Raw genomic sequence first — 11,680 nt, forward strand, 5'->3', positions numbered from 1 at the left:
CTGTATTATCTCCGTGTAAGGACATACGCTACTGTATTTTCTCGTAACAATGTGACCCCTGCACAGCTTGGAGTGAGTGTAGCGCACACATTCACTTTGAGCAGTAGCCTATCTTCAGTTCAGCAGCCTCTCTCTCATCAACACTCTCCCATACCAACTTTTCACACAGCGACCAGCGTTGCACTCAGGGAGGTGCGCGCCCAGACTCATTTAAATCCATGCACAATAATTAGAGCATAAAATAACACATGAATATAGCTCATGAGCTGCACATGTCCTGATGATGTTACAGGCATTATTGACAGCAGGAGATGTAAGTACAAAGACTTATTCATGTAAAACACACATAACGCAGGCCTATTTTAGTTTCTTTCTAAATGTACTCAGCATCACCAGCTCTCATTCTCTCAGAGGGGTTGTGTCTTCAACATGACAGCTTGACTCAGACCCACCTTATTAACACCATTTTCTTCGTCTCTGGTCTGTGCACCCTGCTGCAGGTCACCTTCGGTGTCAGGTCAGAAAGATGCTGCCAAGTTCATTCCATCATTCACCATCCTGTACGGAAAAACTGTTGGGTACACTTGCTACAGCTTTTTTATTTACATCACTTTATGGAAGACAGCCTTAAAGCTCCATTCATCAATAGCATACAACCATCCATCCATTATCTATACCACTTATAGGTCGTCAGTCTTTCACAGGGCTGACATGTAGATAAACTGCCACACACATACTCCTATGGAGCAGTTTAAAGTTGCCAATCAACCTATGCTGCATGTCTTTGGCCTGTGGGAGGAAGCCAGAGCATCCAGAAAGAACATCTAAAGTCCACACAGAAAGGTCCCAGGTCAGTCTGGGCTCGAACCCAGAACTTTCTTATTGTGAGGTGACAACCATACAAGTATAGCTGCTAAACATCAGCATATTAACATGCAGACATGAGCATATAACTCAAAGCATTCTTTAATTGCTTTGCATTGAATGAACTGATTTCTCATGAAATGATCTGTCTAACATACTTTGTAGGCTTCCCATCCTACAGGGGGGTACATTTGCTCTAGTGACACCTGCGTTGGCCCTGTTGTCCACGTCAGAATGGAGGTGCCCAGTTTGGACACAGAATGCCAGTCTGGTCAACAACTCCTCACCTGTCTTCATAAAAGTGTGGCAGACGTGTATGAGAACAGTAAGCCAACACACCAAACACTGCATTCACAACTTTGAAAAGCAAAGTAGCATCACTTCTGTTGATCTCATAATTCATTCAGTGAACTCATGTGGCTTCTGCTCCAGGAAGTGACCAATCATGTTTGTTGTTACAGCCAGAGACAGAGTTTTAACACCAGTACTAATGACCTCCATTATTTTGTTCCCGTCCTCAGCTGCAGGGCTCTATTATGGTTGCCTCTGTCCTCCAGATCCTGGTCGGTTTCTCTGGCCTCATTGGTTACCTCATGCATTTCATTGGCCCCTTAACCATCGCACCCACTGTGTCTCTCATAGGCCTGTCACTGTATGACACAGCTGGAGAGAAGGCTGGTAGCCACTGAGGAATCTCGGCTATGTATGTATCTACTCACTGTCATGGTGAACGCCGCTTTGACCAGTTGGAAGGGAAATGTTTTTAATGCATGAAAATATGTTATTTGGCTGCAGATTTAACAATAGACTACTAAAATTACATGAGATATGACAGTCCAGAGTTTTCGCCAGTGGACAGGTCATCACCGACCTGTTTCATATATCAGTCTATAATTTTCATGTGACCATGCTAATAACCATTCTTCTCTATATGCAGGACCACAGTGTTGATCATCTTGTTCTCCCAGTACCTCTGTCATATACCAATCCCTGTTCCTACATACAGCAAAGCCAAGAAACTGCACACCTCAAAGTTTTTTATCTTCCAGAACATGCCCGTATGTCTTCTGTAAAGTCATTACACCTTGATACTCCAGATACTTTACATTCAGATACTGTGAGATTCAGTGAGAGCATGTGGCTTGGCAAAAAAAAATCTGCTTCAGAGTTCATTACACTGTAATTTGCAATCTATATTTTGTTGCCCATGCAGCACACTGACACTGATATGATATTGATAATGATATTGATTAGATTTTGTTGGGCATTGCGGCCTCATGGTTAGTCTGATACCTCCGCACCATCTATGATGTCCTGCCATCTGATCCAGCTCAGTATGGCCACCTGGCCTGTACTGATGTGAAGGGAAATGTGGTGAATGAGGCATCCTGCTTTACATTTCCTTATCCGGGTAAGTTGACATGAAAACAAAACAATGCTGAATGATGTTTTACAGTTTATGTTGAATAATCCCCAGTTTGACTCTCCACCCAGGTCAGTGGGGGATGCCAGCTGTGAGCCTGGCAGGTGTGTTGGGCATTATGGCTGGAATAATATGCTCCATGGCAGAGTCTGTGGGTGACTACCATGCATGTGCCAGGCTGTCGGGTGCGCCTCCTTGTCCCAGGCATGCCATTAACCGGGGAATTGGAATAGAAGGGCTAGGTTGTTTACTGGCTGGGGCCTTTGGCTCAGGCAATGGCACCACCTCATTTAGTGAAAATGTGGCAGCCCTTGGTATTACCAAGGTGAGGGTCATAAAAACATACTGACTGCAAAATACAAAAATGAACCACATCATTCAATTATTTACTTTAACTGATGTTTTAAATTGCCTGTACAGTCTATAGCGTGGCTTTTGTGTGGCAACAGGTCGGTAGTCGAACAGTGATTCTTCTAAGTGGAGTTTTCATGATTTTGATGGGGACACTGGGAAAAATTGGAGCCATTCTCACAACCATTCCCACCCCTGTGATTGGAGGACTGTTCTTGATAATGTTTGGAGTCATAACTGCTGCTGGAATTTCTAACTTACAGGTAATGATAAACACTCATTTCCAAATACTGTTTTACTCATGTTACTAGGGTTTTCCTGCCTGACACATCTCATTTTTCAGTCCACAGACATGAATTCCTCCAGGAATATCTTTGTTTTTGGTTTTTCCATATTTTCTGTACTTGTCATTCCAAACTGGATCATGAAGAATCCTGATATCCTAGAAACAGGTGTGGATGCCAGCATAGCAGATGCTGGTATGTCATTATGTTTAAGGTCACTTCACTCTGAATTTAATATATGTTCAAAGATTTAAAGGATCACTTCACACTAAGATTGATGTTTTGATTTTTTTTTAAACACCCACAATGTGTAACTCATAAATGTATGGTCTCAGGACCTGTAATTATTTTGTGCACTACTTATCAGCTAGCTTTAATGAGTCGTGAGCAAGCTTATCAGTTCAGCTTGCATAGCTTGCAGAAGTTACTTCCAGCACTCATAAATGTGTCTTGTGTGAGAAGGAAAAGGGAGTGCGGCACCCAGGCACCTGGCGGCCCCACTCAGTATCAAGGTCTTGCTGTCCTTTTGCTGTAGCAAGGCAGCTGGGGAAGTCGTTATAATGTAAGATAACAGTATGAGTTTCAATGGATGTGTATTGTACTACTTGGGTATAAAGGAACTGCCCCTTTTGCCAGAGACTCAGAGAACTCAGAGCACTCTGTTATTTCTGTCAAGTTGTGTATGATTTCTCTCCATGCATGAAATAAAGAATCATTTGAAGCTACTCTTCAGTCTCCAGACATCTTCTTTGGGTCCTGCCTTAAGTCCCCTACCACACAGGTATATTCAACCAGATCATTTTATTAGTTTTTAACAGCTTTTACTTCAACTACTACAAACTGGCATGAAGCTATTCTTTTTCTTTTTGACACAAACTAAAGAGACCTTGCATTCAGTCTGAAGATGTTTCAACTATAAGCATTGATACTTTTCCATCTTTCCCTTGTGTACGACTCAGGTGTGAAATAGATGGATCAAGTGTTACGCACATTGTTGACCACCCATATGTTGGTAGGAGGGTTCCTTGGCTTCTTCCTTGATAACACAATTCCTGGTAAGCTGAAATGGAAGATTGTTATGGAATAAAATATATATTGAAAAACATACAGTAGTTTTATTCTGTGAATGTAAATTATGTGTGTTTTAATAAAGAAAAGTGTGTGTTTGTGATACCATTCAGGTACTTGTCAAGAGCGTGGCATCTTAGCTTGGGACAAAGAACAACTTGAAGGCTCTAGCCAACCACTGGGAATTGAAGATTTGATTTGATTTGATTTATTCTTTCAAGCATGTAAAGACAGTTGATATGTCAACACACATAATTTTACACATATCCAACAAATGCTAATCCAATATCAATTTGCTTATACCTAGTACATGCTTGAATGGAGTAGGAAGAAGTCAGACTTATCCAGTCCTACCCCATGACATCATCTTACATCATTGGTTTGCAAGCAGTATCTCTACATAGATAATTCTCTTCTACACCACACAAGTATTATACTAAAAAAATTATAACAGTGTTAACATTCTTACATAATTACATTCTTAAATAATTATCTTCTACACCACACAAGTAATATACTAAAGAATTATTACAAAGTGTTAACATTCGTACGACCTCCCCTTTGGCATAACCTCTTCTCTCTCGTCCCAGTCTTGGGTTCATTACATCCCTTTCTGCCCATGGAAGGGCAACAGATGTCAGTACAAATCTGAGGTCCGAGATCTGTCACAGAGCCAGGCGAATGAGCACAGCACTGGGGTCACTGATCAGTGTGCTCTTTAAGGTCTGAACTAGAGGTGGTGTAATAATATAATAAATTTTACATCTGTTTTGAGTCACACTAATGTTTCTTTTTATTCTAGGGTCTCAGAAATACACTTCACTGGCTCTGATCTTTACACTGGATGCATTTTCTTTGTGGCACTTTTTATAAGATCTTGTGAATATCAGCATAAGCCAAATTTAAAAAAAAAAGCTAAATTACATATAACTATCTATTATCTCTATTTAAAATTACAGTAAGTAAAATATTGGAGTTTCATGTTCACCAGTGCCTATTTAAAGAGAAATACTAAAGGATCAAAGTCTTACTTCACCATAGTCAGAAGTCTTAACCTACAGCAGGTCACGCACAAGAGACAGAAAGCTAGAATACATGCTCATCATTCTCCTGTTTCAAAGGAAATTAAATTTTGCCAGTGGATAAACTTGTTATCACACAGCCTTATCTCTACACTGATCCAGACAGCTGCTTTAAAAACCCACAGCAACAACAACCCTCTAGCTCTTATTGTGTTTCATTTTGCAAACGCAAACAGCGATAACGCAGTTCCTCAGCCTTTCTTTTTGCCTTCCATGCTTTCATATCTTTCTGTATTCATTTCCTCTGTCTAACCACCTTTGACAAGCAGGTGGGATATGATGGAATCAGTAGAGCCATCAGGTCTGTTTTGACCACTGGTTACTAGTTGGCCATACACTGTTTTTTTAGGACGGCACAACAGCACAGGCTGCAGAATTGTCATTTGCATTTTAAAAATCTCAACCTTTCTGTGGCTGTCTGTTTTCATTCATCACAGAGAACACATTAGAGTATATTTCATTTTGTAAGGGGTATTATGGAAGGGGGTTTTGCAAAGTAATACACTGGAGTTTTATTCAATATTGTGCCAGCAATCCACATTTCAATAGAAAATGATAAGGATAACTCAGCAATTCACTTCTCATCAGGGATGGCTTAAAATTTACCACCGTATTTTCTTCCGCCTCTGGCCATGAGAAATTGCTTTTATTTTCTCTCTTTGAAATCTACATTATATTATCTGTCCTCTCACTTTCGGGCACTTTAGGAGATGTATTGTAAGCTCTTGAAAGCTTTCAAATACCAACTTTATCTTTCTGACATAAATATTACTGCAAATGGAGTTTGGAGAAGAAGGCGAGAGACAAACAGAAACAGAGAGAATGACACTATGTATTCATGACCAGTAGATAAAATCACACTGCAGGCAAATGTGAGGGGCTGCTTTACACACTGCTGCAGATTTATTTATTCAAACACAACCAGGGTAAATACTTGTAAAAAGAAATCCAATAACTGCACACAGAAGTAAATGTATTCAAACTAATATCATGCACCGTACCCACATTCATGCCTTATAGGCTAGAATTCTAACTGACATATGACGTTCCATAGACTCTAACAAAGGGAAACTTGAGAGCTCTACATATTTTTTACACACACAAAGGCTCTGGCAATATACAGTTGGAAATGCACGGTAGTGTACTGACACAGCAACAACATAATTTGTCAGTGACGAGAGGTACTAAAGAGGTAGTAGACTTCTAGTCCAGAGTAAAGTCCACCTTATTTATAGAATGTACCATTTGAAATGGAATTAATCAGAATTGATGTGTTTTATCAAAATACAAAATAATTATAAAAGCTAAATTGTGATATTAAGCATCAGATCAGAACCACTGAGAATAATTTAGAATGGCATTATTGTGGTTGTGTTTGTCCACAAGTGCAATTCCTATTGATGATCAACCTATTACACTACACAACTGTAGAAGTACATGGGTTTAGAAGGCAATTTCTAAAGAGAGCACTGCGGTGCTGAGAAAAACCTGAAATATTCATAATCCTACAATCTCTCGTCACTCATGATTTCTCTCTGTTCTTTTCATATGCCTCTCTCTCCCTCTCTTTTTCATCATTTCAAAACAACAACTTTTCAGCAGGGCCCACACATGCTTCTAGTAGCAAGTCAGCACTGCAAAATTCCCATGTTTCACACACCCAGAGCAGAGTTTTTCTGCATTTTTTTCAGGCCAAATAGATAATTCTTTCCCACCCTGAGACACTGGGATCCCATTGGTGTTCATTAACAAGGTCAGACAAGTAATGAAGATAGCCTACTATAGAGAACATCCCATCCTAATATGAAAATCCTCATCATTTTCATTGCTCTCATTATATACTCTCCAGTGTCTCCCTTTATCCAAAACAAAAGGGATTCATTAATCCCTGATTAAAGTCCTATTGCATGCCAAAAATGAGGAATTGCACTTGCAAAGGTGTGCTAGCCCTGACAGCACATTTTCTAGGATAAGCGTGATATGCTTAACCCTCCTGTTATGTTGACCTGAACAGTATCTTTGTAATATAAACATGCAGGGGGATGTTGCAAATATGTGAATTGAACCATTTTCATTTTATATGTTGATCACACCTATTACGCCAAGCAGACGAAGTTTCATACCATTCCCTTCTTTCCATTCAATTCAATTCAATTCAATTTATTTGAATAGCGCCAATTCACAACAACAGTTATCTCAGGGCACTTTACATAATCAGGTCTAGACCTTACCCTATTATAAGGAAAACCCAACTAATCCCCCTTGAACAGCACTTAGCGTCACTGGAGAGGAAAAACTCCCTTTAATGGAACAAACCTCCCAGCTCTTGGGTGGCCAGACTTCCACCTCAACTGGTTGGGGTGAGTGGACAGAAGAGAAAGAAAAGAAAAGAAAAGCAACAGGACACAAGAGGTTGTTATGATGCCATGAAATATCAGAAAACATAACATGCTATGTACCTTTATACCCTCCATCACTGTCTTACTAGGATTATAATATTTTACAACACTATCCAATATCCACAATATACATATGCACAGCACACATACCTATACAGCATACAAACATATACAGTACATACCTATGCACAGACATATAGTAATTGTACAGTATATATGTGTATATGATACATGCACACCATTTACATACAGAACTCTGTACAGTAATCAAATACTATTTCATATATTCAGTCAATAATATGCAATTAAATGTGCCTAAGAATGGGAAAGCATTCATATAGAAGTTCAGTATACATGTTAAATGATGTTTACTCATTATTTGGCTACAAAGAGGGGGGTCTCAGGCCATGCCATCATAAATCTTTAGAGCCTCACAATAAGAAACACCATTTTCCAAACCTAACCCACCCTTAAAACAAAGCTTCCCTGAATCCAACTCTCACCCAAAGCATAGTGTAGTATTTTTATTTGAACAATAGAGGGGGCTATAGATTAAACTATGATTTTAAGTCTGGCAGCTTAATGCCAAAGTTAATAAAGTAGATTATTCTTTCATGGTATTATGACTACCAGTTATCTCATAAAACCTAATTTTTGAACCAAAACTGATAAATCATTTGTTTTTATTATTTATTTATTATTTACATTGTTTAACAACTTACGTGTTTAAAGGAATAATAATGAAACTAAGAAAAAACTATCACATTTCCACTAATGCATTACAATGCTCTTATGATTCTGAAAAAAGTATTATTTTGAAAAGTGTTTCTACATTTTAACGGTGTAAGGATTTTGCTTGTCTACAGCATGAGAACCAAGAAGTTACTGTCACAGTTATAAAGCTGTGTATCTTACTACAGGCCAGCACGATGCCTTGGTTTGGTCAGACTGTATAAGGTCAAGTAATACTGAAGTCACACAAAAATGATAGGTTGTCTGATTGACAATTGATTTACCCTTCATCAAGTAAAGAAACTACTGAAAAACTAGGAGGAGTAAAGTCTTCATATACTGTAGTCCTATGGGATGCAGTGGTTTCTGCCAGCAGAATGAACTGACCCCAGACCTAGTTGACACCAGAAAGCCAGTAGAGTACAGTTACACCCAGTGCTTACGTAAATGTATTTGAGCACAACATGTAATATTCTAATGTTAATCTATACAGTGCAAATACTTGCAGAGGAGCAGTATGATGACCACGACAGTGGTTTTGGACATCTAGGCAGTTGACATCATCCTGTTGCATAAGTTATCACATGCACCGGTCCCTGTCCTTAAATTAACCATCTGAATATGGAGTGGTATACTAAAAGACTTTAGAAATGCTGTTAAATGCTCTTTGTTATTGGTCATGGGTATAAAACCTGAGCACTCCAAGTGTCATTTTAAAATGGATCAGGAGTGTTCCTAGAAGTGTTGTTGGTAGGCTATTTAAACTGTTTAGCACATGTCAGCATGAGAGGATATAAAAGGCAGCGTGAAATAGTGTATATATTTCATTCGTTCCTGACTATTGACTGTATGTTCTTGGCTGGCAGGGTCAAACTGCAAATGTATCATATTTCAGTCATGCCACTGGTCGTTTTCCATGAAGGGTCCTTCTAATAATTCTATTTTTGGGTGTTATCAAAATCTTTGTCATGTTGTGAAGGAGATGTTTTAAATCGACAGTCTAGGATGGGGTGATCATGACGTCAGTGCCTAAAACAACCCCTCTTTTCGGAGCACGCCTGCTACATCTATAAAACAGGTCATAGACTATTTAAAAATGTGCAGGTTTATCAATTTCTGATTACGGTAGGCTATATTCATATTTGTTCTTATTGCCATGCACTGTCGTTTTCTAAGTTCGGCCTTGTAGCCTACTGTCGGGACCAATAATAAACAGTCGGCTGATGTGTAACATTGTAAACTCCTACACTGTACTGTATGGAACACCATTAAATTCAGCTTGTTATTTGGTTATCATTTAGCAATTATCGTATTATTACAATCCGATTTGGTCTTAAACTATAGCAAAATGGACCCAGAAGTAGCCTGTTTTATATTATAGGCTAACCTCTATTTTACCTCAGAAATTCACATTTCTGTAATAGCCTATAGGCCAAACATATTGGAAAATAGGAATCATATTTGTTGTTTGTAGCTAACAAATTTGCTGGAAGTTATTAATTGTGTCGACTTTATGTCAACCGTTCCTATAACATGACCCAATGATATTTTAAAAACGTGAGATTTTTTTCCTATTTGTTAACCACATTTGGGGTCGAACACATGCGATCAATTAGTCATAGCTTTTCCGAAAGTACTTTAATGCAACATATCTGACAGACAGAAATCCGGAGCAGGCCGGTATGAACCAGCCATATATCCGCGGAACCAGCTCCGTCTAGTAGCCAGCGGGACACAACACGAAGTACGGAAATTGCACCTAATAAATAAAGGTGATACATATCTGTGACAGGAGAATAAATATTTAGACTCCATCTGTCAGTGTTATGACTGAGAGGCATTAAGGATTTAAAAAATACTGAGACCATCTTCCTAGCACAATACCTATAACCATATCACTTATTACTACATCCAAGCATGTCTACCAGTAAATATTTTATTTTGAAATCACATGCCGGCAGTCACTTTATTTTATTTTGGCTAACTTAACACCCCAGTAGCACAATGTTTGTTATAACGCTAGTCAGCAGTCAACACTCGTCATTCCGGGCTAGCTTAATTAAACACTCGTCATTTCGGGCTAGGTTAATTATCGCTATATACTCTTGACACGACTATATATTTCCGTAAGAAGTTTTAGCCGCCTTGTAATTATTGTGTCGTTTTTATTTTCGTAACACTAGCATTGGTTTGCGTTGAGGTTACGCTAATATCGATCGACGTTTGATTAACGGTAGTGATGATTACGGTTGGACCAGCTGGACAGGCTCGCTCTCTGTCAGGAGGATAGACAGATCACTGTGACATTCACTGTGAATTCTTCCTTCGGGCTACCAAGAGTCGTGCCATAGCTGCCAAGAGTCGTGTCATAGCTGCCAAGGCGGTAAGATTAGTTGTAACGTTACTTTGTTTAGTTTACGGTTTTCTTCGCTTCACTTGTGAAACTGTTTTGTTCCCGTATTCACAGAACCTTGACGTTAGCTCTCGGTACAGTAAGTCAGGCAGCTTACCGGTAACTTAAGTAAAGCTAACTAGTTACAGTAGTTAGCTAACGTTACCACAACGTCACTAGAGTAGGCAGTGCTGTATATTGCCTACATTGTGTTATTGGTTATCAGGTAATTAAATGTCACATTTTAATGTCTTTCAGTTTGTTTACGCTGCCAATTTTGTCTATGCGGGTGTCAACTATGGAGACCACTCAGGTGACCCTGACTGTCAGAGGAGAAACGTCCCCAGGTATGGCTCACTGTGCATTTGTATTGCTTGCTTTCTTCATAGATTTCGGTTTGGTACTGTCAAAAGATAGATGCTATAGATTGTACTACCTTTCCCATTTACTGAACATGTTTGTTGAATTTACAGGAGTTAACAGGCCTGTCTCAAACTTTTTAGGTGAGGTGATTGCAGTTGTTGGTAGCTGTGAAGCCCTGGGAAGCTGGAGCCATCAAAGAGCTGTGACCTTGCATCCTGATAGTAATAATGAGTATGTTAAACCTTGTGTGTAATGCCTTATTTATTAAACAATAGTATGTGGTTACATGCAAAGGATGGTCTGCTTTTCTTGCTGTTGTTTTACTTCTAAAATATTGATGTGTATGTTGATTCCTTGACAGAAATACATGGACTGCAGCAATCACTGTGCCTAAAGGAGCTGTTTCCAAGTACCGCTATTTCAAAGCCTTCATTCTGGAGTCAAAGGTGAGCAGAATCATCGGCCTATAGAGTAATATGGCCTTAAAAATGACAGAATAATTACCTGACCATTGTCAAAGATCATGTTATAAGAGTTGACATGACAATGACAATTACTTGCTAAAAAGATAGATATTGTTAAGTGCAAGGTTAAAGTAAATTGAAAGTCCATATCAAAGTATTGTTGCATGTTTTGTGGTGTGATGACCTCTTTCTTTCATCTGATACATTCTCTTTTTACCTTTTACAGAAGGAGACACTGGTGTTTTTGTTGCTCTGACT

General features: G+C 39.0%; 1 protein-coding gene and 1 pseudogene across 4 annotated transcripts in view; both read left to right on the forward strand.

Moving 5' to 3' along the window:
• The first annotated feature begins 377 nt into the window (after window positions 1-377).
• LOC109962184 (solute carrier family 23 member 1-like) lies at window positions 378-4,192 on the forward strand (annotated as a pseudogene).
• Window positions 4,193-9,307: 5,115 nt separating this feature from the next.
• Window positions 9,308-11,680, forward strand: part of gpcpd1 (glycerophosphocholine phosphodiesterase 1) — a 15,821-nt gene continuing 13,448 nt past the window's right edge. Inside the window, exons 1-4 of one of the 4 annotated variants that reach the window (XM_020603730.1) lie at window positions 9,308-9,328; window positions 10,854-10,942; window positions 11,099-11,189; window positions 11,320-11,404. In XM_020603730.1, coding sequence (XP_020459386.1) covers window positions 10,879-10,942; window positions 11,099-11,189; window positions 11,320-11,404 — 240 coding nt within the window. In that variant the 5' untranslated portion in view covers window positions 9,308-9,328; window positions 10,854-10,878. Of the gene's footprint in view, window positions 9,329-9,879; window positions 9,976-10,195; window positions 10,587-10,853; window positions 10,943-11,098; window positions 11,190-11,319; window positions 11,405-11,680 lie in introns of those variants that run through there. The other 3 variants (XM_020603728.1, XM_020603727.1, XM_020603731.1) reach the window with 3 other exon arrangements.

Source organism: Monopterus albus, unplaced genomic scaffold, assembly GCF_001952655.1.
Source record: "Monopterus albus unplaced genomic scaffold, M_albus_1.0 scaffold62.1, whole genome shotgun sequence".
Classification (NCBI taxonomy): domain Eukaryota; kingdom Metazoa; phylum Chordata; class Actinopteri; order Synbranchiformes; family Synbranchidae; genus Monopterus; species Monopterus albus.